A 27,563-nucleotide genomic window follows, 5' to 3' on the forward strand; every position below is an offset into this window, starting at 1 on the left:
TGTTTCCTTCTGGTACAATTGATCAAACCCAGGGCCCTGTGCATCCTAGGCAAGCACACTGCCACTGAGCCACATCCGTTCCCTTTCCTGTAAGTTCTCCAGTTAGGGAAAGGAGGGAAAAACGGACCTGCAGTTCTATCTGGTCCTTCTCAGGTCTTCTAAAATAGCATAGCACGTCTAGCAGATGTTTTCATAGTCTTCCAAGTCCAAACTGGTTCGAGAAACTCATTAACTTCTTTGGAAAGCCCAAGTCCACCACTGCAATGCGATGTGCAAGCTGTCTGTGGTTAGCCGTGGTGTCCCTGGAGGAAGGTGGCTCTCTAGGATGGATGTCCCCATCCATGAGCACGTTAGACACAAGGTCAACAGAACAGAAAAGCCCTGGGTCATTGACAGTGTTTCTGACCATATGCGGCCTTTCAGTTTAGTTTTTCGGCTTCTGGGAGTGTAAGCGGCTGTGCTTTTCGGGTTTCTGGCCTTTGGCTCTCTTGCCTTCTGAGGCGTGTCTGTGGCTTACGGCTTGCCCACGTTTCATTCTGACAAAACACGAAAGACAAATGTCACTTACAGATGGTATAAAGCTGTCTACCAGCTGCAAAACACGCAAGACACACACATGGTGGATTCTTAAGTTTCTAGTCTCTGTACTACACAAGAGCTGCTGCTTTCCCAGGCATGCACGTGTTCACACAAAGTCACACCACTGCTCTAGACAGCACCATGGTTAAAGCAGTCCAGCTGTACGGGAGACAGAGTGTGCAGGGAGCACGACTTCAAGCAGTTGGGGCCGTAAGACCCCAACAGGACCCGACTCAGTCCATCTACACTGCACAGGGAGGTCTCTTACGTTTTGATCTTTTGCATCTCGTCAATGGTGTCTGGGAGAGGAGCACCAGAGCTCTCTGGGAAAAACAAGGTGATGATAGCTGTTAGGATGGTCAGACTTCCCATGACGATGTAAGGCAGGGAGCGGTTTATCTCACCTGTGGTTGAACAGAGAACCCAGGTTACAGTGAGACTTGGTCTCATTCTGGCCTTTTATTCTCTCAGCACTCCTATATTGATTCTAGCGCTTCCCAAAGCATGGGCTGCCCGAGTGAAGTCTGGCATCTAGACAGTCTCAGAGCCCAGACCTAGCACAGATGTGCCCAGAGGTCAGGCAGTGACCACAATGGACAGGGGAGAGGTATAGAGGAAGAGACAGCAAGCTACAGGGATTTCAAGGAAGACAACGTACTTCTCTAGGACAGGAACAACTTTCTCCCTCTACATATGTGTCACGGTTTGTTATGCATGCAGGTTAGACAGGGTCCCATTGCCTATTAGAACCATGTAGCATGTGTGCAGAGTACTTGCTACTCTCTGGACACTGGCAGGTCCTCTCCAGAGCCACAGATGTGCAGAGGAGGAGAAGCTGCCAGGAGGGAGCACTTCTCTGAGCCAGAGAAACTTGTCCTGCTAGATACAAGGTCAAACGGCAGATCTTTACAGGCATAAAACACCCTCCCCCAAGTGTGCCATGCAGGCTTGTATGCCCCTACTCGGGAGGCTGAGGCAAGAGGAGCAAAAGTTCAAGGGCTGTTGGGCTACAGAGCAAGTTCAAACCCAGCTCACACAACTCAGTGAACTAGTATCTTAAAAAGTAAAGTGGGGGCCAGGGAGATGGCTCAGCTGGTTAAACTACTTGCTGCTAAGCCTGGTGACCTAAGTTTGATCCCCAGGATCCACATGGTGGAAGAAAAGAACTGACTCCTCTACATTGTCCTCTGACCTCCACATATACATCAAATGAACGAAGTGTTCTAAGTTATGGCAACTGTTAATCCATCAGACATCTTGAATGGAGATGAGTCTCTTCATGTTCCTAACTCCAAGAAGTTCCTTCAGTAAAGTACACTGACTCCCTAAAGCATTTCTTAGGGTAAAGAAGTTGTAGTTTGTGATGGAGGGTATGGGAAGACTGAAATAGAATCTGCACACTTTCTTATCCCCATCTAGCTAGTTTCTGAGTTGTTTTCTATTTGCAATTGAGTGCTTTCTCCACACTACTGCACTGGAAGTTTTGGTTTCTATAAAAACTCAGTTATATAAACAGGCTTTTGTTTTAATCCCAAGTATGGGATATGGAGATGTTTTTAGTTTGTCCACATCTGAGTACAGCCTTGTGGGGCTCATAGAGAGATGTGGTCTTTGTCAGCTGCAGTTAGTTTAATTCTGAGGACTTTGAGAGGGTAAAAATACCAGAGCCACAAGAGAAGGAGGAGGCCTCGAGGGATGCTCTGAGAAGGAAGAAGACTATGATGGTTTGCTGTTTGCTTCGTTTGCTGTTTTGTTGGACTGCTGGATATCCTGATGACTTAGATTGGTATTGCCCTAAAGAACCTCTTTAGCCAGAAGTAGCTAAAGAGAACTCTGTCCCCTCTTTCATTAACCTTCTTTCTCTCCTACCTAATGTTGGGATGTTGGAAGGTATTAGGAGAGATAAGAAGTAGAGAAAGGAGTTAGAGGGATAAGGTACCCCAAATAAAATTGATAAAAAAAAAATAGCATCAACAAGTGGCACCCAGACATGGCTATGCATAATGGGAAACTTGGCTTCTAATGTCATAGAGGAGAGGGCAGGTTATGAATGAATGAAAATACTGTTTCAGGAGGTCAGCAAAATGGCACCTACTGCTGCTGGATTCTCTTCTGCATTGCTCCCAGGGGTGATTTTCTGTTTTTGCTTTGTCTTCTTTCTATATTCCATTTTTAAAAAGGTTGGGAGAATGACTGAACAACTAAAAAAGGTGGGAGTGAATATGGAGGGGTCTGAGAAACAAAAAATGAAAAAAAGGAAAACCGGAAATGTCACTCAATTCTCTTGTTTTGAAAAGGATTACAGAATTGGCTGTGCAACTAAAGCGTTTTTAGATAGAGGCTGAAGCGCTTGGAAAGCAAAAAGAGCTAGAGCGGGAAGAAAAAAAAATGTTCATACCTGGTAACTGGGAGCCAGAGTTTACTGCTCTTCCCACCCTGTTCCATACACTTCTGCTTCCAAGTGCCCAGAGCCCCTGCCTGAGGCAAGTGGCAGGGAAGATCAGGAGGCTGTACAGGGCAAAAGGGTTAATCTTGAGCCAAGTGTGCTGCCAGAGAGAGGAGTTGCCTGGGATTACTAAGTCACCAGCAGTTTTCCCAGGAACTGTGCAGCACATGCCTGCTAATGATGCTGGTCATAAATATAAGACAACATGGTGTTCAATAGAAATGTTTGATTTAAAGCATTTTAAATCTACAAAATTCACTCTGGAAATCAATCTGGCGCTTCCTCAGACAACTAGGAATAGCACTTCCTCAAGATCCAGCCATACCACTCCTAGGCATATATCCAAAAGAGTCTCAAGTACACAATAAGGACATTTGCTCAACCATGTTCATAGCAGCTTTATTTGTAATAGCCAGAAGCTGGAAACAACCCAGATGCCCCTCAACTGAGAAATGGATACAGAAATTGTGGTAAATCTACACAATGGAATATTGCTCAGCAATAAAAAACAAGGAAATCATGAAATTTGCAGGTAAATGGTGGGAACTGGAAAAGATCATCCTGAGTGAGCTATCCCAGAAGCAGAAAGACACACACGGTATATACTCACTCATATAGACATACAATATAGGATCAACCTACTAAAATTTGTATACCTAAAGAAACTAATGAAGAGGGAGGACTCTGGCTAAAATGCTTAATCCCCATCCAGAAAGGCAAAGAGGATGGACATCAGAAGAAGGAGAAAACAGGGAATAAGTCAGAAGCCTGCCACAGAGAGCCTCTGAAAGGCTCTGCCCTGCAGACTATCAAAGCAGATGCTGAGACTTATGGCCAACCTTTGGGCAGAGTGCAGGGAATCTTATGAAAGAAGTGGTAAACAGTAAGATCTGGAGAGGACGGGAGCTCCACAAGGAGAGCAATAGAACAAAAAATCTGAGCACAGGGGTCTTTCCTGAGACTGATACTCCAACCAAGTACCACACATGGAGATAACCTAGAACTCCTGCACAGATTTAGCCTATGGCAGTTCAGTGTCCAAGTGGGTTCCATAGTAATGGGAACAGGGACTGTCTCTGACATGAACTGATTGGCCTGCTCTTTGATCACCTCTCCCTGAGTGGGGAGCAGCCTTACCAGGCCACAGAGGAAGAAAATGCAGCCACTCCTGATGGGACCTAATAGACTAGGATCAGAAGGAAGGAAAAGAAGACCTCCCCTATCAGTGGACTTGGGGAGGGGCAATCGTGGAGAAAGAGGAGGAAGGGAGGGGTTGGGAGGGGAGGAGGGTGGGAACTATAGGGGTTACAAAGTGAATAACGTGTAATTAATAAAAAATTAAAAAAGAAACTAAAACAAAAAAAATCTACAAAATGCATTCCCCATGTGTTAAAAATATATTAAGTACCGGGCTACGCAAGACTGGAAGGGATTGATTTCAGCTGTGCTTGAAGTCAGTCAGCAATAGCAATGGTTATCGTGGTGGAGGGATAAGGCCACAAAAATACAACAACAAAATATAACAAGGAGAATAAATGTTGTTAGAGATAATTAATGGTGAAGGGTGTTATGCTGACCTACAAGAACAAATTTGATTTGAGGATGTCATTATAGAACAATATCACTTGCTAGCTTTAAGAGCTTGGAATATGGTTGAGGAGCCTGGGAAAGATCTACTTCATTTTACTAAGAAGTACAAGGCTCTGGAGAAGCCTTCACAGACTCCTTACAGTTGTAAATAAAGCTGTATCAGACTCTGACGCCAGAAAGGTATTAATAGAGACCTTGGTATTTGAGAATGCAAATACTAAATATAATTAGACCATTAAAGGCACAAATAGCACCAACAGATGAATGGATACGAGATGAAACTGATGTTGGCTCCAAGGAGTATCATGCCAATATCATCGGACAAGCCATAGCTAGAAGCCTCAGATATCAAAATACTCAGTGCTTTAATTGTGGTGAATTTGGCCATTTACAAAGAAATTATATGGCTTAAAAGCTTTAGAGCTCAAAATGGCAGGTGCATTAACTCTGGGAAATACTCATAGCAATGGGATGCCCAGGTTTCCCAGGGTTTGTAGGTGCTGTAAAAAGGGAAAACATTGTAGTAATGAGTGTGAATCCAAGACAGTCTGTTGGTATACGTTCTTGTGCAATGTATACAGTTTACTCTTGTTCATTCAAATGCTGATGTCTCTATCCTACTATCTGGTTTCAATCCAGACATTGCATTGTGATGTTTATTCTAAGCATCACCTGTCTCAAGTTTGTGTAAACATGCCACCATTTGTTCTCTGTGTTGACAATAAAACAAGCCACAATGCTGTGCAATAGAGAAAATGGGGTGAAATATCCTGGTCCAGAGGGGAGGAGAAGGAAGTGAGTGGGTGAGTAGGAGAGTGGAAATGAGGAGGAGAGGACTTTGAACCACGAGGAGAGATGAACCGAAACTACGATATGACTAAAAGCAAGTATAATGTTGGAAATCTGAATGGGAGGAAACTATGCAGGTTTGGAGGTTTAGGATGGAAAAATTATTGCCCAGCATTATGCTCTAGGTTAATTAAATAAATCCTAGTTTCTGTGTGGTGATTTGGGTATATAGCTCATTTAGGAATAACCGCTACTTAACTAAAAGATAAATCAATAATAAATATTAATAACCCACAACAAGAGACACACAAGGTAACCCCTTGCCATTAGGAAATGAACTGAGGGGCCTGTCCGCTTGAGACCCCACAGCAAAAAATTCCTCCTTTGGTCAGCCAGGAGATAACAAGCAGGCAGTTAAATGGCAATTAAGTATTGCTGATCTCACGCATGGTACTGAAAGCAATGCGGCTTCATATCTGGCCATGGATAAACCTCTAACCCTATCCCCAAAAGTTGAATGTTGCAAAATGAGCACTGATGTTTATGTCCTTTGTATTTAGGGACAGTAGGAATGATCTTGGGAAGAAGTAGATTAATTTCTCAAGGACTTATTGTGCATTCACAATAAGACAGTATAGCTGGGTATTGCAAGGAAGAAATTAAAATCATGGCATATGTAAAAAAGGAAATGTAAATTAATGCAGGGTATAGAATTGCTTAGCTGTTGCCATTTCCTTACATGAAGGGCAAAGATGCTCCAGTAGAAAAAAACAGGGGCATTTGAAAGTATTAGAAAACGTGTGTTCTGGCAAACAGTGGTTAATGATCAGAGACCTAAGGTAGATATAAGAGCTAATGTCATGATCCTTTCCCAAAAGTCTTGGAATCCAGAATGGTCACTTCAGAAGGTTTATACACAGTTTATAGGAATTGATATATTATCTCAAATAAGACAACGTCTCTGATGGATTAAATGTGTGGCACAAGAAGGGCAAACATGGAAGCTGAGGCCCTATGTGGATGACATACCTATAAAATTATGGGGTACTCAAATTAACATTCTTATAATGTCAGAGACAGACTCATGAAATTAGGGATGAAGGTAGATGCTCCTAGGGAAGGTATTAATATGGGAAATAAAAAACAATCACAAGCTGTGTCCATTGTCCAAACACAGGACATCACAGCATTGAGTTTCCAAATTTATAAAGGGGGCCACTGCTGAAATACCAACAACCTTACCCCTAAAGCGGATATCAAACAGACCTGTGTAGCAAGAGCAGTGGCCCATAAGATAGGAAAAATTGCAGGCTTCAACAACTGATACAAGAGCAGCTGGAGGCTCAACATACAGAAGAACCTACCAGCCCACGGAGTTTCCCTGTGTTTGTTGTAAAAGACAAATCAGAAAAATGGAGGATGATAACAGATTTTAGAGAAGTGACTAGAATAATTCAACCAATGGGTATTTTATAGCCTGGAATTCCTTTACTTTCTTTGTTACCTAGGTCATGGCATGTAATAGTAATTGATTTAAAAGATTGCTTTTTCACAATTACCTTACATGAGCAGGACAGGGAAAGGTTTGCTTAACCAGTACCTACTTTTAACGGTAGTGGTCAAATAAAGTGATACCACTGGAAAGTTTTACCACAGGGAATGTTAAATAGGCCAACTTTAGGTCAATATTTTGTGAAACAACTGCCAGAAACAATTGGTAGGCAATTTTTTCAATCTGCTATTTACCATTACATGGATCATATTTTGTCGGCTGATTCTGATGAAAATACTTTAGAAAAAAAGTTTAAGGAAACACAAAGAATTCTGCCATGTTGGGGGTTACAGACTGCTCCAGAAAAAAAATACAGAGAGGAGATTCTATTAGCTATTTGGGTTATAAAATAAGTGAACAAAAAATTTGACCACAAAAGGTACAAATTCATAGAAATCAGTTGCAAACTATTAATGATTTCCAAAAATTATAAAGGGGGAGATATTAATTGGCTGAGGCCTACAATTGAATTAACTACATATGAGTTAAGTAATTTATTTCAAACATTAAAAGAAGATTCAGATTTAAATAGTCAAAGATGTTGAGCAGAAGCTGAGGCAGAAAAAGAGTTAACTCTGGTAGAACAGACTGCAAGATCCTTATGTTGATCGAATTGATCCTAAACTTAATTGTATTTCGGTTATGTTGTTTTCAAGTCATTCTCCTACTGGGCTCATTATGCAAAGAGAAGATAATATTATGGAATTGATTTTCTTAGCACATAAAGTAAAAATTTGAAGACATACATAGAAAAGATTTCTGAATTAATTATAAAAGGTAGAATTAGACTACATCAATTATTAGGAACAGAACCAGGTGAAATTGTAGTGACTCTTTACTAATGCTGAGATCATGTTATTGTGGGTAATCAATGAAGATTGGCAAAGAGCTTCTAGTAACTACTTGGAAGAAATTAATAACAAATATCCTAAAAGCAAACATTTACAGTTTATAAAAAGAACTAACTGGATTAATCCATGTATTCTAAAAAGGACACCAATTCTTGAGGCACTTACATTCTATACTTAAGAGACCAAAGAATTGAAAATTGTTTTTTTTGGGTATTAGTTTGGGTTTGGAATACGGGCCTGAGTGAAGGCTAGCCTGGTGTAGACACATCCAGCCACCTGGGGAAAGGAACTAACTTTACTACATTCATTTTCTGCCCACTAGAGATACAGTTGCTAAGAAACCAGCCCAGATGGCCAGGCCAGACTGTTTGTGGTCTTGGCACCTGAAGTAAACCAATCATTTCAAAAGCCAATTTCCCTTACCCAATCATGTAACACCAAGGCATGTAACTCCCTGCTTGCATTTTTTTCCTTTAAAAACCTTGTTCCCCAGATTGCAGGGCCACATTCCTCTCCTGCTTCCACAGGAAGTTTGCAACCCAGGTTTGAGCACATATACAATAAACCCTCATGTATTTGCAGCGGAGTCGATTCCTGGTGGTCTATGCGGGTCTCACGAACTGGGCATAACATACTGATATAAACAATATGAGAATGGCAGTTTATAAGTCAGACAAAATAAGCAAGGTGAATTTCAGTTCAAAAATCAGAGTTATGCAATACTTATGGTATTATTAGATTTTCCTGAATCTCTTAATATAATTACTGACTCTCAATATGTAGAGTTGTTTTATATATAGAAACTTTTGAATTTATTCTTGATCACTCAGAATTAACTTTGTTATTTATGCAGTTGCAACAGGCCATCAGAAGTAGAAACTATCCATTGTCTATTACTTATATTTGGTCTCATATAGTTTGCCAGGACCACTGGCACAAGGAAATGAGGAAATTGACCAATTATTAATAATAGGTGTGTTAGAAGCCTCCAAATTTTATGAAAAACACAATGTTAACAGTGAAAGTTTAAAGAAAAATCTGCCAAGAGCAGTCTATCCAAACTGTGAACAAGCAGGACATTGAGAAATTGATAGTCTAACTTTGCAGACACTAAGTAGGCCTTTCCTCAAAATCCCTGCTTCACAGAAAAGTTTGTCAGATATTTGGGGCTGGTAGGCTGAAGATTGGATGCCCTAGTGACATTGAGAAACCTCTGGTGACTGTCCAGGCAGTCAGCTTTCTCTGTCATTTCTATCGCTCTGGAAGCTATTTGCTCTACACTTCCTATATATTTAGGTAATGTTATTTTCTTCTAAAATCTTTGATGGGGTTGAAGACTACTGAGCTTAGTTGTTTAGGAACTATGTTGGTATAATGTTCTAGTGGAATGTACACAATTTACCCTTGTTCATTCAAATGCTGATTTCTCTACCCCACTATCTGGTTTCAATTTCATTGTGGTGTTTATTCTAAGCATCATCTGTCTCAGGTTTGTGTAAACATGCCACCATTTGTTCTCTGTATTTGCAATTAAACAACCAGCCAATGCTGTGCAATGGAGAGAATAGGGTGGGACATCCTGGTCCAGAGGGGAGGAGAAGGAAGGGAGGGAGAGGAGTAAGAGAGGACAGATTGGCAGGAGAGGACTTGGAATCATGAGGAGCGATAAACCAGACCTAAGATATGACTAAAAGCAAGTACAATGTGGGAAATCTGAATGGGAGGAAACTGTGCAGGTTTAGAGGTTTAGGATGGAGTAACTATTGCCCAGCACTGTGCTCTAGGTTAATGAAATAGATCCTGGTCTCTGTGTGGTGATTTGGGTATATGGCTGGTTTAGGAATAACCATTGTTTAACTAAAAGATAAATCAATAGTAAATATTAATATTCAACAACAGAACTAAGACAATTTTTAAGTCTAAAAAGATGTTTCTTGGTTGATAGATGCAGGTTATAAGAGAAAGTAACTTAGGTATAGAACTTTAGACTTACCAGGGTGGATATATAACATAATACTTTTTCCAAAGGTGCCAAATACAAAGGGACTGGATACTGTAGATGTAATTCTTTTTTTAAAATTTTTTTTGTAGATGTAATTCTTACCTGATAATTTTCTCATTGTATAAAGTTTATTAGTGTTAGAGAAAAAAAAAATGCCATTTAAAAAAATAAAATGGGGGATATGTAGTGGAAGTTTTGGTTTCTTTAAAAACTCAGTTATGTTATAAAAACAGGTTTTTGTGTTAATCCCAAGTGGGGGATATGGAGACACTTTTAATTTTCCCACAGCTGATAACAGCCTTGACCAGCTCTGAGAGGGGTGTGGTCTTTGCCAACTGCAGTTAGTTTAATTCCGAGGACTCTGAGAGGGTATAAATACCAGAGCCCAGAAAGAGAGGAAGAAAGCTTGGAGAATGAAAGAGGAGGAAGAAGGCTGCCCGCTCCTCCAGCTATGTTTGCCATTTGCTGTTGCTGGACTGCTAGAATCCCTGATGACTGAGATTTGTATTTCTCCAAAGAACCCAGTGACCCTCACCAGCCAGAACTAAGTCTAAAAAGGCCTATGTTCCCTGTCCCTTCTAACTTTTTTTCTCTCCTACCTAGGGTTGGGGGGACTTTGGAAGCGAGGTACAGGCTTTAAGGACTCCTTCCCCCAATAGAGTTAAAAATTAGCGTCTACACACTACCTTTGGAAAGGGAACTTCTCCAAGCCAGGGATCCAGTAACTGATGCATCCTGCTGACTACAGTGCTTGTTCTCCAGTTCACATTAAGGCCGCTTAGAGCTTCTGTTCCACTGCTCCGGTGCACCACAGTACTTACCAAGGTAAACAAAGTAGGGAGACAGGATGCTGCCAAGGCGAGATGCTGTGGAGCTGACCCCCACACCCATGTTTCTGACCACCGTGGGGTACAGCTCAGCTGTGTACACATAGACCATGGAGTAGGCAGAGGTGATTCCAAACTTTCCCACTATCACCAGGACAGTAGACAAATAACGTAAGTCTGGGGAGACAAAGAAAGATAGCGAAGGCAAGAGGGATCAGTGTAAGGGTTGCTCCTGAGGAATTCTCTTCCCATTTCTTCCTGACTTGGGGTACAGAAAGTTGGTTAGTTTCTATAGCAGCATGGCTAAGATTTCTGAGGGGATTACTAAACGAAGACTGGACATTCAGTTATGTGAGCATACAGCTGTTCCTCAACTCAGAGGCCAAGATGGGAAGTGCCCAATCAGCCCAGTCCACCTGCCTTCCAGAAGTCATCCTGTGTTAGGAATGAGATACTGAGGGGGAGTTTAGTTCAAGCTCAGCTCATGCTTGCAGTCTACTCAAAAAGTTCATAGATCTGGGCCTTTGAGATGACTCAGTGGGCAACAGAGCTTTCAGCCAAGCCTGGAAACTTGAGTTTGCTCCTCAGGATCTACACACTGGAAGGAGAGAATCTACTCTTCCCACTTCCTGCAAGTTGTCCTCTGACCTCTACATGTGTGCTGAGAAACATGTCTCCCTGTTCCAAATAAGTAAGTGCAATAAAATCATTGAAAAACTCTATAAACCATCTGAACTTAGGGATGATCCTTCAGTTGACTTCACTGCCTGGTGAGTATAAGGAAGTGTCCACTGGTCACTCTGAACTCAGGTGAGAGCCACTACAGCCACCCCTAGGTTCCTTCTGGCACATTATGGGCTATTCCTGTGAAGAGGGTCTCAGTGTCACAGGCCTCAAAGTGACTACCACAGGTTCCAAAAGCCACAGGAGCATGAATGATTCTGGGATGTGATGGACAAATGAAGACTTGCCATCTGTTCTATGAGTTGTCAGATGAGTTGCCCACTTGTGGGATACCAAGGCAGTTTTACCAGCCAAATCCTGTCTGTAGACTCTGAGACCTTTCTTTTCTTTCCTTGTTACTAGTTCATTTGTTGCCCTGAAGCACACTGGGCTCAATATCTGTCAGAACTTTGATGTATGTATGTACATATGTATGTATGTATGTATGTATGTATGTATGTATGTATGTATGTATGTATGTATGTATGTATGTATTTAAAGGTCTCATGTAACCTAGGTTGGCCTCAGACTCTCTAGATAGCCAAGGATGCCCTTGAACTTCTGATTGTCTTGCATCCTCCCTCTCAAGTGCCGGGATTACAGGCATGACCCAGCATGGCTTGCTCATTCTTTTCTATCAAATGGTCGGAAATGTTCTGACTTTCTCATGGTGTTCTGTTACCTCATTTAATTCTACTGAATGCCTCTTGTTCAGGGTGCTACCAATGACTGCTCTTTAGATGAGCTCCTGTTCCCTTTGTTTCTGCTGACACACAGTAACAACATCTACAGAATAACAGCATCTAATTTGTTTGTTGTCTTTTCCACTAGAAGCATCCTCCATGCATTCCCCCTCCAGCTATTCCTTGAATAACAAAGTAAGAGAGAAATAGCAGGATGACTCTCATTCCTGTTTATTCCAGAGAGGAAACATATATGACCATGTTAACTTGGCATTAGGGCTTCATTAACCAACAGCTCATTGCTTTCTTCACACTGAACAAAGCCCAGGCCGTGAAGAATGCTCTGGCTATGTGACAGCATCTCTTGACTTTAAGGGAGCATTGTATACACGTGGCACAGATGTAATGGTCTTGACTGTATTCACGCCATTGATAGCCTGGTTCAAGGAAAGTGAAACCGAGAAGACTCAGGTCTGCAAATCAATGTAGTTCATACCTGAAGGCACAAGGTGCACTAAGAGAAGGACACTGCCACCCAGGAAGAGGGAGCCAGACATGGAATAGCGCCGGGACACATGCTGCAGCAAGAGCCAGGCCACCATATAGGCTGGGACTTCAACAGCCGCCAAAAAGAAGCTGTTCACATAGATGTTCCCATGCAGGTTAGGAGTATCAAGAGAAAGTCCGAAGTAGCCCACCGATATGGTCATCCTGTAACAGGGCACGGAAGACAGCTGGAGAAACAGCATCCATCTCTCTAGACCCACACACCTTGACAAACATTCATCTCGAGAATTCTGATCTGCTCTTGATGCAGGGAATGGGAGGGCAGTAGTAGACCTCACACTGTGCCTTCACAGCACAAAAGTAAACTTTCCCTGGGTAAATCCTTTGCTGATTTATTCTATCAGAACCTCCCACAAAGAAAGTTCTCAGCAAAAATGTTTTATATAATTCACATTGACTTATTCACTAGAGAAAAAATCCTGACTGCCATTTCAACATTAAAATCTTACATTTAAGCATTTACAAAAGCCCTCTTTCCCAATCTCTTTGGCAAACCTCTAGCTCTAAAAATATTTACATTATTATTCAAAACAGTAGCAAAATTACAGTTATGGAGTTGCAATGAAAAAAATTGTAGGGTTGGGGGTCACCACAACATGAGGAACTTTATTAAACGGTCACAGCATTAGGACAATTGAGAACCATTGGTCTATGAACGTGCCAGAAGGGCCATACCTCAGTTGATGTTTCCAGAAAGCTGTTAGCAGCCTCTGGAACCTAAAGAATAAAGTGTCTTCATTGAGGCCCTTCTTCAAACCCCCGACTGTCCCGGCCAGTATGGACGTCATCAACAGAATAGTTTTAAGAAGAAATAAGCAGATGAGGGAAGGTAGTAAGATGTGCATGTTGTGTACAAATGATAGACAACGTGATCCCCCTGTAGGGGAGCTCCCTCTGTCTCCATGAACACAGCAGAGTTGTTGTCAGCCTTCTCCTGGCCAGGTACCACAGATAATCTACTGAAGGAGGGGACAAGGGACAGGAACAACTAAGCAAGGACCTTGTGAAAATCCTAGATCCCAAACAGCCTCCATGCTCATTTTCTCCTTTTCTGAGTTTCCACTGCATTAAAAATGGTTATGTCCCTGTGGCTGCCATCCTTGTGTCACGTGATGACGCAAAGCTTGCAGCTTTGGTTGAGGCACATCTGCAGACAGGAGTGGGTGAGGCTGAGGAAGGTCTCACTTACGCACCACAGCAATATGGACATGATGGTGAGGATCCTGATATTTCTGGTTCGGATCAGATCAAAAATATGATGTGATGGAGCCTTCTTGGGTTTAAGGTCTTGTAACTGCAGGAACAAAATAGTTAATGGTATAGGAAGGGGAAAGAGTTGGGAGGTCTGCCTCATATCGACACATACCTGGAACCCATCATTTTCACTATTTACTTCTCAAGAGTTAGGTAGAATTCTAAGGTTCTTCCTTGAAAAGACTCACAGGAGACATCCAAGCCCCCTGCAGCCTTAGTCAATGACAAACTGGAATGAAAACCAATGAGAGATAGAGAGGTGTACAGCAATTGCAGAGGCCCAAGCTGACAGCCACCTCACTGCATCCTCCTGCCCCTCCTCACTGGCCACCTCCCAGGGAGGCCTTGGGAATCCCTGTGCTGGGCTGACTCCCTGCTCTCTTGGTCAGAGAAAAAGAAAAGGCTGTGCATGCATTTTACTCAGCTGATGTGGAAGTGGAGTGAATTCTGTGAGTCCTCATGTTGTGTAGTTACTGGTCTTCTCCCAGAAAAAAAAAAAAAAATCTAACTGAACAGGAGAACTGACCTGCCTTTCCCCCAGATTAACTTCCTATGAGATTCGGCAGAGCCAAGGCCATCACTAAGCCACATGTCTAAGTACACTGAAGTTGTGTTCTTAGGTAACCCAGCTTGGGAGCTTGTTTTTACCAGTTCAGTGGTTGGCCAAAAGGTCACCTTGCCACTCAAAGAATCCTCTGAAAAGCCTCATTTCCTCAGTGATGTCAATGAGGCTTTTAGATTCTCTCAGACTGATCCTCTGACTTAAATGCAACCAAAGTCACCTCACTTAAAATGCTCTCAGCCCTCACTTCTGTGCTTCAGAGCCCTTCTTGAGCATGCTGCCGCTCAGCCACCACTTAAATGCTAGCAGGGCTGTTTGTGGCTATCAGCACCTTGGCTGCCTAAAACCAAAGGCCCAAGTCTTCATCAGTCCAGAGCATCTCAAACATGCTTGGTGCATACACTGCAAGAAGTTACTCACGGTGCATGAGAACAGGTAAGAGGTGGCCATTAGAAAGGACCTGAATCTACGATGAAGGGTAAGAAAGCAGTGAGAGACAGAACACCGCTGAGTGCATGTCTGCCAACACTCTGATTATCTTCAGATGACAATCATTGAGGCGTAAGAAACAATAACTTTCCAAAATGCTAAAGCTGATGGAGGCCTCTTTCTCATGAAAGGTACTGATTATTAAAAGTACTGGGTAAGCCAGAGATGGTCGCATATCTCTTTAATTTTAGTTCTTGAGAGGCAGAAGCAGTCAGATCCTTGTGAGTTTGAGGGTCACCTGGTCTATCCAGAGATCTTCAGACCTCTCAGTATTACATAGTAAAAATCTATGCAATAAATATATAAATTAGTGAATGAATCAATGAATAGATAAATAAAATAATAAAGAAAAAGGAATTGTTAAAAAATATGATTACTTCAGTATGAAATATAGGAAGCATGCCAAAAAACAAAAACAAAACTTCCTGGGAGAGAATTAGGTAGTTGGAACCCATTGCTCTTATCTTCTGAGTTTTGTGTGTATACATGTTCATGGGTGCCTATGTGTATGTACTGTGGGTGTGTGTTTGAGTGCGTATGTGTGTGTGTAGGCTGAAGGTTGTCCTGGGATGTCATTGTCACTGACTTTTCTACCTTATCTTTGAGACGGGGTCTCTCATTGACTGGTTAGCTGGCTGTCTCTGCGCTCCTAGTACTGGGATGTGACTTCTCCAGGCACACTCTGCTCTGGCTTTTTTTTTTTTTTTAAATGCCTGGCTTTTAGTTGGTTGTTGGGCATTTGAACTCAGGCCCTCATGCTTGTATGGCAAGCACTTACAGATTGAATCATCATCTTTCTATTCTGTCAGCGTCTGCATTTTAACAGCCCTTGCCTTAGGGGTGGCCATGGCTTAGGTAGGGCAAGGACTGAGCTGCTGTGAGCTGTGCTGCTGTATGCTGCTGACCTAAAATGGCCAGTGTGAGTCTCCTACCGGCTTCCACGTGGCATTTACCTCACTCTGATCAAAGATAGTGGAAGGTGCAAGGATCCCATTGGTTTTGGCGGCTTTGCGGATGATCACCTCTGCCTCTTTAATTCGTCCTTGCGAGATGAGCCATCGGGGGGACTCGGGGATGAACCTGGAAGGACATGTGCAGTCACTCTCGCGAGGCCTCCTGTTCCCCTGCTCCCCCAGAGGCTGGACGCGGCTCAACTACAGGTGGGAAATGAGGTTTCAGATGCAGAGGTAAGTGTGTGGAATGTCAGGTGTTCATAAGCCAGAAATAGAGATGGCCTAGTAACTACCTGAGGCATGAGCTCTGCTGAGCACTGACTGCAGTGAGCAGAACCTGAAGCGTGCTGTACATCCCAGGGGATCCCCACCGCCATGTCTGCACTGATGGTGCAGTGATGGCTTTAGAGACAGGTACAAGATGGGGGCCTGATGCCTGGCTTCTGCTGAGAGTTAGCTCTGCCAGATCCTGCTTTCTTCTACTCTGTCCCTGAGATCCACAGAAACTTCTGTAGCGATCCTGTCCATTTTCCCTCACTCCATGGCTGATTTAGTCAATAGACTTGTCACTCTCTCTACATAAAACAGCATGGCTGCCAAGGCTGGAGACTTGGTGTATGGAGTCTTGGTGCATATTTTCCTTAACCTTGTGACCAGGCAGCCCTCTTTTCTCTGTCATAATCAGGAACCATGATGCATTGTTTCTCCTTCTCCCACTATTCTCCAGGATGCTCTCCAATGTGCACAGGATGAGGATGTCACTTTAGTCTAGCCTAAGGGTTCATTCCTGACAGGGTCCATTCTTGGCTCAGAATGGCTTCTGCTCTGCCTGCCCAATCCCCATCTGTTGGAGCACAGCTGGGGCCTGCTTTCCTCTGCACAGCCACTCAAGGAAGCTCAATTTTGAGCTCTCCCTCTCTACCTCCCAACACACAATGGCCTGGGGCCTCAGCATCCAGCAGCTGCAGCCTAGGCTTTGTTGGGATCTGAGAACTTCCCAGAGGTTCAGCTGGTCCCTATCTGCTTGCAGCAAATTCTCAGTTCAACCTAGAACGGGGCAGAGGAGATGGCCACTTAAGTTTTTGGATTCTGTGTTGTTTTGGCTTTTCTTAGTATGGAGAGATGTTCTGAACTGATTTCTAAATAACAGTCACTTCCTTCTTCTGGGTTCTAGAATTGTGATTTGGGAACTACTGCTGACCTCTACTGGACATGAGACAGAAGCCACCCCACCCCACAGGGTAGGCAGCCCAAAGGGCAGGGCCACACTCACCACCAAAGAGCCACACACAGCATCCCTGGCATAGTGATTGCCAGCAGCAACATCCGCCAGTCTCTGATGAAGTATGCAAACAGAGGCAGTAACATGAGGCCGAATGAAAAAAATATGCAAACTCCTAAGGTGGCGAATATAATTCGAACTGACTTGGAAAGAATTTCTGTCCCTGTTCAAAACAAGGTAGGAATCAAGTTAATCATTAATTAGGGTTGTTTCTTTATGAATCTTTAATGGTATCATTTTCAACACAGACAAGAAAGGAGCCAGAATTAGCTCTGTGTCCTTAGGCTCTGGGAGGGGTGGCATCTAGACTAAGTCTGCTCTGATTTGCTCCTGGGGTGTTTTTCTGAGTTCCCTAGGCAACAGTGCTCTCTTGAAAATGTCATCATCACCCTCAGACACATGCTAAAGATGCTAGGCCTCTGTAAGTTCTTACACAAGGAAGAATTCACCAAAGGCAAAATCACTACTAAAGACACACATGCTAACTATTCCCCTTTGAGGAAAAAAAATGTTCTAGTAACTGTGAAAAGAAAATAGTAATCCTTTCCACAATACAAACTGAAGGAATGCAGTGATCTCTTTGGCTAGAGCAAGGCTCTTCCAAACTGGGAGACTCTAAGTTTTCCAGTGGGAATAAGGTAGCTTGTCTGAGTCAGAGCCTTGAAGGTCAGAGATCAAAACCTGAACTGGCCTGCTCAACTTACTCTCCTTGGCAGACACTAACAGCCACCAATGCTCTGCAGCAGCTCCTTTTCCTGGGGATGCTGCCTGTCATGGCCCATCTCCCCTTGGTGGGCCTCCTTCTTTCCTCAGCTTCCTATGCATGAGCTGTACGAGCCTTTAAAAAGGGATGCTCAGTGGTGAAACCTAGTTAATAACTAAAGTGCTAATAAGGCCAAGAGGCCCATGTCAGAGTCAGACAAGAACTGGACATCAGGAGTCAGGAACCATAGCCAGGCCCAATTTCTCAGCTGATAACTTAGGTTTTACGTTATTTACTAGGGAATTCTAGCAAATTTCTCCACAAGGGACAACATAATCTGTCTCCAGTAAAGGGGAACACAGGAACTAGAACTAAACTCCAACCTAATGTCCATACCCAGGACAAATGCTGCCACGTAGTTGGATATATGACCCATTCCAACAATGGTATAGAGCACTATAAACATTTCCAAGTTCACAGAGAAGACTTGTATGAAGCTGAATCCAGTGTGAATACCCATGGTCAAAAACAGCACATTCTTCCGACCAAACCTGGGGAAGAAAGGAGAATCACAGAGAAGCAGGTGGGAGAGGCAGCAGCAACCAGCTCCACTCTGAGGGGCTTTCTCGGGCCACAAGGACTGGCACCAGGTTAGCCCTACTCTCTCAGTCTCCATGTTGACACTCAATTCCACAATTTCCAGGATGAATGCATAGCCTGGACACCCAGGCTGTTTCAAAGGCAGTGCCAAAATGAGGCTAATGACTGTAGAGGATAGAAAGAGATTTGTTATGATGAAATCTACATATTCATATTTTTTACAGATTAAAAAATACACATGTAAAAAAACCAAATGGGTAACTATGTAACAATTTGACTTTTTTTTTTTTTTTTTTTTTTTGGTGAGAGTGCGATGTTGAAGTCTCCCACTATTAATGTTTGGAAATCAGTGTGTGGTTTAAGTTTTATTAATGTTTCTTTTACAAATGTCGGTGCCCTTGACAATTTGACATTTTTAAGATAAAGAATATATTCCCTCTCACATTAAAAATTTTAACTTTATTTCCATTTTGAAGAGGGGTTTTAGAAATAAACATGATAAAACATTTCCTATCATTTACACAATTAAATAGATAATCACACACAGTTTGATAAACATAAAACAGTCACATTGGTCAAATCTGGAATGTGTTAACAAATCTGCCTGGTAATTGTGTGTGCTCTTTTATTGTTGTAGTGAGCTGGAGCAGCCATGAACCTGAGTCTTTCTTCCATGGTATCAGGGCTGAGAACCTAATTCTAGGCCCATGCTCTACACTGACGTGCAGCCCAGTCTATAATTCTAACTTTTTTGTTCTAAATTTTCTTTCATTTTTATTTACTGGGATGTAGCCATGTGGAGATCAGGGGGTAACTTGTGTGAGTTGATTCTCTTTATGTACCATATGAGGGCTGGGGACTGAATTAGGTCATTATGCTTGGCAGCAAGCACATTTACCTGTTGAGAAGGTAAAAGGTCACCAGCCAAGCAAGCAATCTAACTTCTTTTTTTGAGTTAAAATTTTTAAATTGTAATTTTACTTTATGAGTACAAGTTTTGCCTACACATATGCCTGGGCACCATATGTATGCCTGGTGACCTCAGAGGCCAGAAGAGGGCATCAGATCCCCTACAGATGGAGTTACAGGTGGTTGTGAGCCTCTCTGTAGGAAATTGAACCCAGGTCCTGCAAGAGCCACCAGTGCTCTCAATGTATGAGCAGTATCTCTAGCCCCCAATCTAATTCTTGGGGATCAAAACAAAACAAACAAATAAACAAAACAACAAAAACCAAACAAAACATTGGGTGTGGTGGTGCATGCACCCTGACCTTTTCTGGTATCACTTCCCATGGCCAAGGAAAACAGTCACTTCCTCAGTAAGTTGAATCTATCTATCTGCCTTGCCAAAGGGCAAGTTCTAGGTGAGCAGAGATCTTCAGCAGTAGTCCAGAAAATCAGAGGAGCAAAGAGCTATGGGCTTCAACATAGCCTGCCACTTGCCAGCTATGTAACCTCAGGGACATAACCTAACCTCCGTGCTTTTTTTTACTTTTCTCACTTATAAAATGGGAATAACAGATCTTGTCAAAGGGTTGTGAGGATATGGTTACCTATTTGGTTGTTAAGGTGGGCCGTACTTAGAACAGAGCTTGGCATATATTACATACTACATATTTGAAAATGAAAGCAAGCAATTGATGCTTGTTACTAGATTAAGAGAAGCATCATTCCCCAATAGGACGGTACCTCAGGCTCAGCCAGAGCTGACTATCTATACTCACAGCCTACTGACCTTTTTAATGTACTCTGGTAACTGTGGTGACACCAGAAAAATAAATCTAATGAGATATGAAGTTATATAAATTTAGCCGAGAGTGGTGGTAGATCCTTGTAATTCTAGTACCAGGAAGGTGAGGCAGGGGGATTGCTACAAGTTTAAGGTCAGCACGGCATGGCTTACATAGCAAGGACCAGTTCAGGCAGAGAAGGAAGGACCATGCCTCAGTTAATCAATCAGCTGAAATAGAAGAGCCAGAAAGATGGCTCAGTGGGTAAAATGTTTGCTATTTAAGCCTGATATATCCTAGTTGGAGCCTTGGAACTACTGTAAGAGGTGTCTCCTGACCTGCAAATACATTTTGTTGCTTGCACACCTCTCCCTCATATACAAAATGACAATAAAAATTTAGAAAACTAAAGACAAAAAAATTTTTGACTCCTGATGTGAAAATGCTCCATAGATATAAGCATGCAATCATATAACCCCGAGTGTACTTGACAGAGCAATGCAGCTCAGCTCCCCAGACAGGATGACATTCCATCTCAACTGTACTTTTTGTGCACTCCTAGCTGGCCAGGAGGATGCTGCAGCGCTCTCTCCTGGGCCTAAGAGTATCTGATCAGTACCACCATGGCCAAGGATCTGCTGAAGTCCTCTCTGCTGACTTCAGCTGTCTTGATAGATTCCAAAGCTCCATGTAAAGGGACATAGCATAACGGGAACCTTCTGAGAGCTTCACCAAAGCTATTGACCCGAATGAAATAACAATAAAGACAACACACCCTCATATACAACCTCTAATTTATGGACTGTTGCCTTCGGTTGTTAAGGCGGGGTCTCCCTAAGTAGGCCAAGAGGGCCTTGACCTCTCAGTCCTCTGGTCTCAGCCATCTGCATACTGGGCTTGGAGCTGTGCACCACCACTGCTTTAATTTCAAAGATTTTCTTGATTTCTTTGGACCATTAGTGGAACTTAGATAAAGGCTTTAAAATTGTGCTTTTCTATGCTTGTAACAATAACATTCATTCTCTTGGTCTTACAGTAAGTGCCATAACCTCAGGCCAAGGGACACCAGAGCTCTGCTCCTCACAGCACCATGGACTAGAGGGACCATGTTCTCTCACATTGCTCAGAGGGAAAACTGATCTTCTTGGGAACACAGAAGTGGCCACCATGGTATTGCCTAATGTCTACAAGACAGTCTTCCACACATGTGTAGTGTCAACCTCTCAGGGATAGGAGAGTGCTATATTCTCCCAGGGAAAGGAGGCCACACTTGTGCAGGAGTGAGTCATGGCAAAGTAACTGGTATTGGACCATGGATATACATGGTTAGGCTAGCTTTGGTTTCTTTGTTCAGCAAGAATTGGCAAATGATATGAGACATCATTGGCCAGTTTTCCTTGATATACAGTCTATTCTAGACATAGCTGCTGCTGCTTCTGAAATGGATGGCCCTGGGCTAAGAGAACACCATCAATTGAAGTCAAGTCCAGGCACAAACTTCCTTGATCAGTAGTGGACACCTTACCTGTCTGAGAGCTGTCCCGAAATGAAGGAGCCTAAGAGCACACCCACGTAAAAGCAGGAGGTGGTGAATGCAGCTTTCCAGTCATCCTTACACACCAGGTTCCACTGTAGGAGGAGCAAAGGGATGCATTACTCACTCCTTTTCTGAAGTTGAAAGCTTCTTGGAAAACGAATCGGCATCCCCTGCATCCCCGAATGTTTTGAGTATACGAGCTCAATAAGCTAGGCAATGGCTCACCTGGACAGCAATGCAGAGAAAGCAGGTGGCTTCTCCCTCTCCCAGGTCTTGCTTCAGTTTGAGGAGGGGGAGGGGCAAACAGCAGCACTCTACCCAGACACTGACCTCTAGTTAGCAAGGCCACTTTTTGCTGTGCTGACTTCTGAGACTCCAGACTGAGCCGAGGGCTGTGCAAGAGGAAAGAACCCTTGCTCAGTGCCCTTCAGGCCACTGGAACTGAGGGAGCCTAAGTGCCAAAGCATCCAGCAAAAGACTGAGGCCAAAGGGCCTAGGGTGTTCTGTCTAAACCTGATCCTTCAGCTTGGCTTGGGCTCCCACCAAGGCCAATGGCCCCTCAGTCCCTGTGATATTCTGAGCTGGAATACCTGATGCCACACACCAACAGGACTAAACCCAGTGGGCTCTGGATGGGGAGTCTGGATTCTGGGTTTTAATCAAGTGTTAATTGGTTTTCCAACCTCACGTAAGGCCCTGCAGGTCAAGGAGGAAGCAGAGACCAGTAGGAGTCAAGCATTCTGAGCATCAGGACCCAGATGCTCTATTTCCTCCAGGCTCCACCTGCCTTGGTGGTGCCAGCACCCAGATACCTGGCAGGTGGGCAAATAAATGTTCCTATAGTCGGCATCCACACATGGCTGCTAAAGCCAAGACTGGGAGGGGGTGGGGTCATAAAGCTGAAGGAATCAGCACTGGCAGCAGCTTCTGAGCTTCTGTGAAGCTGTATGCCGAAGACTAAGTTACAGCCACTGTCATTAAAAAAAAAAAAAAAAATATATATATATATATATATTTATTATGTATACAATGTTCTGTCTGCATGTACACCTGTGTGCCAGAAGAGGGCACCAGATCTAGATGGTTGTAAGCTACCATGTGGTTGCTGGGAATTGAACTCAGGATCTCTGGAAGAGCAGCCAATGCTGAGCCATCTCTCCAGCCCCCTGTCATTCTTAAATATGTTAAAATGTACTAATTTTGATGCAACAAAGATGGCATGAAGGATAAGCTGCTGGAAGCTGTTATCAACATGTCCCTTGTGATGGCTGGGGACTGATATATCTAAGCTAGGCAAGAAATCCACTCATGGGGCTGGGATGTAGCTGAGTTGGTAGAGTGTTTGCCTAGCATACACGAAGCCCTGGCTTCAATCCCCACCCAGTACCGCACAAACCAGGGATGGTGGTTCATGTGTATAATCCCAGGTCTTTGGAAGAATGATGAAAATGTCAACATTGGAGGTCATCCTTAGCTACACGTTAATATCAAGGCTAACCTGGGCTATATCAGATGATGCCTTTTAAAAAAGAAGGAGGAGCTGGAGAAGGAAGATGAAAAAGGAAAAGGAAATGTACACAGGGTTCCACAGTTGAGTTCTAGAGTTAAGTATCCCTGCTTGATGAGCTTAGCCAGGGACTTAGTATTCCTGTACTCAACTGGCTACTCAGCTCTAGCTAAAGCACTGGAAGACCAGACCATCAGGGATTCTACTTGGTGAGTGGATGCGCAAACCTGGCCATGAGCTTCATGGCTGGAGAGCTCTAAGAGGGGAACCCAAACTTGGAGACTCTAGAACAGCTGTCAGCCACTGTTCTTAACTGCTGAGCAATCTCTCCAGCCCCTGCATTCGATTCTTATTAAAAAATCATTAATCCCATTTGTCATACTAAGTCTTTGGAGTCCAAGCCATACTTAAAGCACATTTCAGTTGACTCTGGTGAGGCACACATTTAAATACTCACCATCTATTTAGTTAATGGATACCTTCTTAGGTTGTACTATTTTAAAGCCCTTAAGAATTTGGTAATTTAAACATTACAACATATCCCTATTTTGTGAAAATGCCTTTTAAAGTATTTTATTAAAGTGTTCTTTTCTGTTTTTATTTCATTTTATTTATTTATTTGTTTTTGTGGTCCTGGGGATTGAACTTAGGGCCTATGCATTCTAGTCTGCTTAAAAACAAAACAAAGGAAAACAAAACAATACAATCCTAATACTATTTAATATAGGCTATGTCCTAAACTGAAAAAAAAAAAAACATATGGGGGAATCTAGCATTGCCATCCAATCTTAGACAAGGATATATATATACATTGCCATGCCACAGATTTTTAAAATAAAACTATGCTGAGCCAGGTGTTATGGTGCATGTATAATCCTAGTGTTTGGGACAGAGGCAAGAGGATCATAAATATGAGGCCAGTCTGGGCTACACAGTGAACTCCAGGGTTTTCTGGAACTCATAGTGAGACCCTTCGGAAGCAATGGTAAAGATGTTACCACAAGCATTGGGCATTCTTTGCATCTGACTGTTCAGTCTACCTTTTTCCTGAATCTCATGGCTATGCCTTTGAAGAGAATTTGCTTCTTTCTAACACCTTACATGGCAGTTCTTATTTGACATTAGTAAGAGAGAAAGCACAGCTTCTAGGTAATAAACCAGTTTCTTATATCCTAAAGTATTATTAAATATTTCAAATAATCAAAAGCCTCTGTGAAAAAAAAATGTTGACTCCTGTCCAGAGAAAACAAGATAAAAATGTCTTATTTCACCATAGGGAAATACCAGTTTATATTATAATAGAAACACTGGGGCTTGTAAGAATGAAGATCTGTGATTCTCCAGAAAAAGAGACAGAGACAGATGGGCTTGGGGGTAGCACAGGCAGGCAGTGAGGTCCTGGGTGTCTTTGGCTTCTACAGTTCGGACTCATGCCAGCCCTACCACCTAAGGTGCTATGAATTTTCATCTAGGTGGTTGTGGATAACAGTGAGAAGGAATTCCCATTTTCCAAGATGATCTAAGCAAGAGACAAGACTAATAGAAAAGCTAGTCTGGAGCAGCAGAGAGTGCCCTGGAGTCCTGTTAATGCCTGGGCAAGAAACTTAGGGAAAGCAGAGACAGGCATGGAGTAGACAATGCAGAGCCATGCCAGACTTCATCTCAAGGAGTTCAAAGTCACAGGCACCAGAAAGCTATTAAGAAAACTTTCTGCCTGCAGGCTTGGCTGGTCTCTGTGAAACCACAGAGCAGGTGGCTCAGCAACCTAAGAAATCACCCAGGTTCTCAGAAAGGGGTAGTCCTGGATTGAGAATTATGACGAGACAGGTCTGAAGATTTCCAGGTGTGCCAGGGGATGAGCAAGAAGAGGGGCCAGCCTACAGTCACGTAGCTCACCAAGCTTTCCTGAAACATGCACACACAAAGCTCTTTGACCTCCTAAGTAGGGACTTTTTCTTTGTCCAACCCTACTGTCTGGTTTTAGACACACAAAGAGCCAAGTTGTAGCCAGTGGCATGAGGAATCACATTTCTCTTTAAACATTACAGCCAATTTTGTGGCTCTTCAAGTTTCTCTTTTGTCTATCAGTTAGTAATTATACCTTCTAAAAAGGTACAAAATTTATTCGTTCATTATTTCAATAAAAAAATTCCAATAAAAATCTCTCTCATCCAGCATCTTTTCACAATTCCTAATTTATTGCACTCAGTTACCTATCTCATTACTTCTGCTAGATAGTGATGCATAGACCTGGCATGTCACTAGGTTCAAAAACCCCAGTTGAGCTCAGGTTTCACTCTCATGACTTACTTACATAGCAGGTGGGCACAGGTTTGAGGGACATCAAATTTCCAAACATCCATAGAATACATGTAGAGGTACTGCTCTCAGAATCTACCCTGAAGCAACATACCTGGAGTCTGTGGTGCCCTCATAAGGAGGGAAACTCAGTCCCGGCTTCAATGTTACACCAGGACTCCTAGCCTCTCTCCGTCGTTCCTTTCTATACATCCCCATTATCATTTCTTGTTGTTGCCTATGACCTAATGGCCTGACTCACTGAGAGGCTTTCTTTCCCAGGAAGCCTAACTGGTGAATCCTCATTTCTGACTCAGTGAACCTACAGCTGGATGACATATGTCTTAGTTAATTTTGTATTGCTGTGAAGAGATTCCATGATCAAGACAACTTATAAAAGAAAGCATTTTATTGGGGGCTTAATTACAGTTTCAGAGGGTAAATCCATGACCATTGTGGCAGGGAGCATGGGAACAGACTGGCAGGTAGGCAGGCGGAGTTGAGCTTACATATTCAGACAACACATCAGGCAGAGAGAGAGAGAGAGAGAGGTAACTGGGAATGGCATGGGCTTTTGAAACCTCAGAGTCTACACTCAGTGACATATCCTCCTCCAATAAGGCCATAGGTCCTACAACAAAGCATACCTCCTAACCTTTCCTAAACAGTTCCATTAATGGGGGACCAAGCCTTCAAATATATGAGCCTATGGGAGGGGGCATTCTCATTCAAATCACCATCACGGAAGAGTCTTTTCATTGTCAGCATACTCAGTACTGCTGAGACTCCAGGCAGTTACTATTGGTGCCTAACTCCCCCAAACAGCATCCCCAGCTGGGTGACTGCAAAGAGTCAAAGTCACCTAAGAATAAAGTGCAAATGGGATGAGGAATTAGGTTCCACTGCTCTACAGAGACGCTTACCTGCCCTAACCAACCTCTCTGGTGATCTCGTCTCAGAACACCGTGGGGAAAGACTCCGTATCAACAAGTCACCCTGAACAGATCTTCAACACGAGGGTCCTTAAGAAATAACAATCCATCGAGGGCAAACCGATCTCGTGGGGCATGGGCAAGACTTCATTTGGGGGTGAGGGTAGGTGAGGGAAGGAAGAGAAACTAGAGAAAGGGAAGAGAGTTTGGGACACGTGTTTTCTTAACTTTAAAAAGTTCTGCAAAGAATACTTCCTTTCTGAACAGAGGCTATGGCAGCGGCACTTCTCTGGACCAAGCCCTAACTCCGCCCCTCTGAATCGCATCCCTAGAGAAAGTCCCACCACTCAGGGTCTCAGGGCATCTAGGGGCAGCATCCTCTGGACTCTCTCTTCAGTGTGGCTCTAAGGACCAATGGCCAGCCTGACACTTGTACTCTGAGGGGTACCCTGTGGCTAGAAGTCATCTCATAAAATGTTCCTGGGCCACCTGACTGGAGGATACCCATCACCAGGGAGCCTGTGCGTTGGACGAAGGGCTACAACCGTCGCCCGTGGTGTCACCAAACCCTGACAGGGGTTGCCACCTACCTCACTCACGATGGTAGACAGGAAGACGTCCTTGCTGTACTCCCAGCCATCCAGGCAGCTCTCCTTCTCCAGCTCCGTCAGGTCCACGTCTACTCCCGGCTCCAGCCCGAGGGCAGAGAAGTTGGCGATGGTGTCCAGTCGATAGCGGCGGCATTTCTGAGGCACCAGCCGCCCGTCCTTCGTCTCCAACGGGATACTGTGGTTGCGCCACGCGCTGGTCAGGTTCACCGTGTCAGGGATCAGGCAACGGTGCTCCGGGGCCGCTGTCAGGAACACAGAGGACAACCCAGTGAAGCCATTGGGGATGATGCTGGCGCTGAGCAGGAAGAAGATGAGGCGCTGGAAGGGGCCCCACTCGCCCAGGAAGGCGGTCGTCTCGTCGTAGTCTGGCATAGGGTCAGCCGCTCGCCGTGTCCTCTGGAGAATCCGAAGTCACTCGGGCGCAGGGGGCGGGGCGCGGCGTGGCAGCGCGCGTGGGCGCGGAGCACCGGTCAGCCGGCTCAGAGGGGCGCGAGGA

At 43.6% G+C, this 27,563-nt stretch overlaps 1 protein-coding gene across 1 annotated transcript; it reads right to left on the reverse strand.

Moving 5' to 3' along the window:
- On the reverse strand, positions 1 to 27,563 carry LOC129673164 (solute carrier family 22 member 21-like). The gene is made up of 10 exons (XM_055602868.1): positions 27,047 to 27,563; positions 21,708 to 21,811; positions 18,249 to 18,403; positions 17,141 to 17,312; positions 15,868 to 15,994; positions 13,803 to 13,903; positions 12,539 to 12,753; positions 10,631 to 10,813; positions 848 to 983; positions 1 to 536 (listed from the first exon to the last, which is right to left on the reverse strand). Exons 1-10 carry the CDS (start codon positions 27,437 to 27,439, stop codon positions 425 to 427), a joined length of 1,698 nt encoding a protein of 565 aa, XP_055458843.1. The 5' UTR covers positions 27,440 to 27,563; the 3' UTR covers positions 1 to 424.

The sequence above is a fragment of the Psammomys obesus genome, unplaced genomic scaffold, assembly GCF_907164565.1.
Source record: "Psammomys obesus unplaced genomic scaffold, mPsaObe1.curated_primary_1811, whole genome shotgun sequence".
Classification (NCBI taxonomy): Eukaryota; Metazoa; Chordata; class Mammalia; order Rodentia; family Muridae; genus Psammomys; species Psammomys obesus.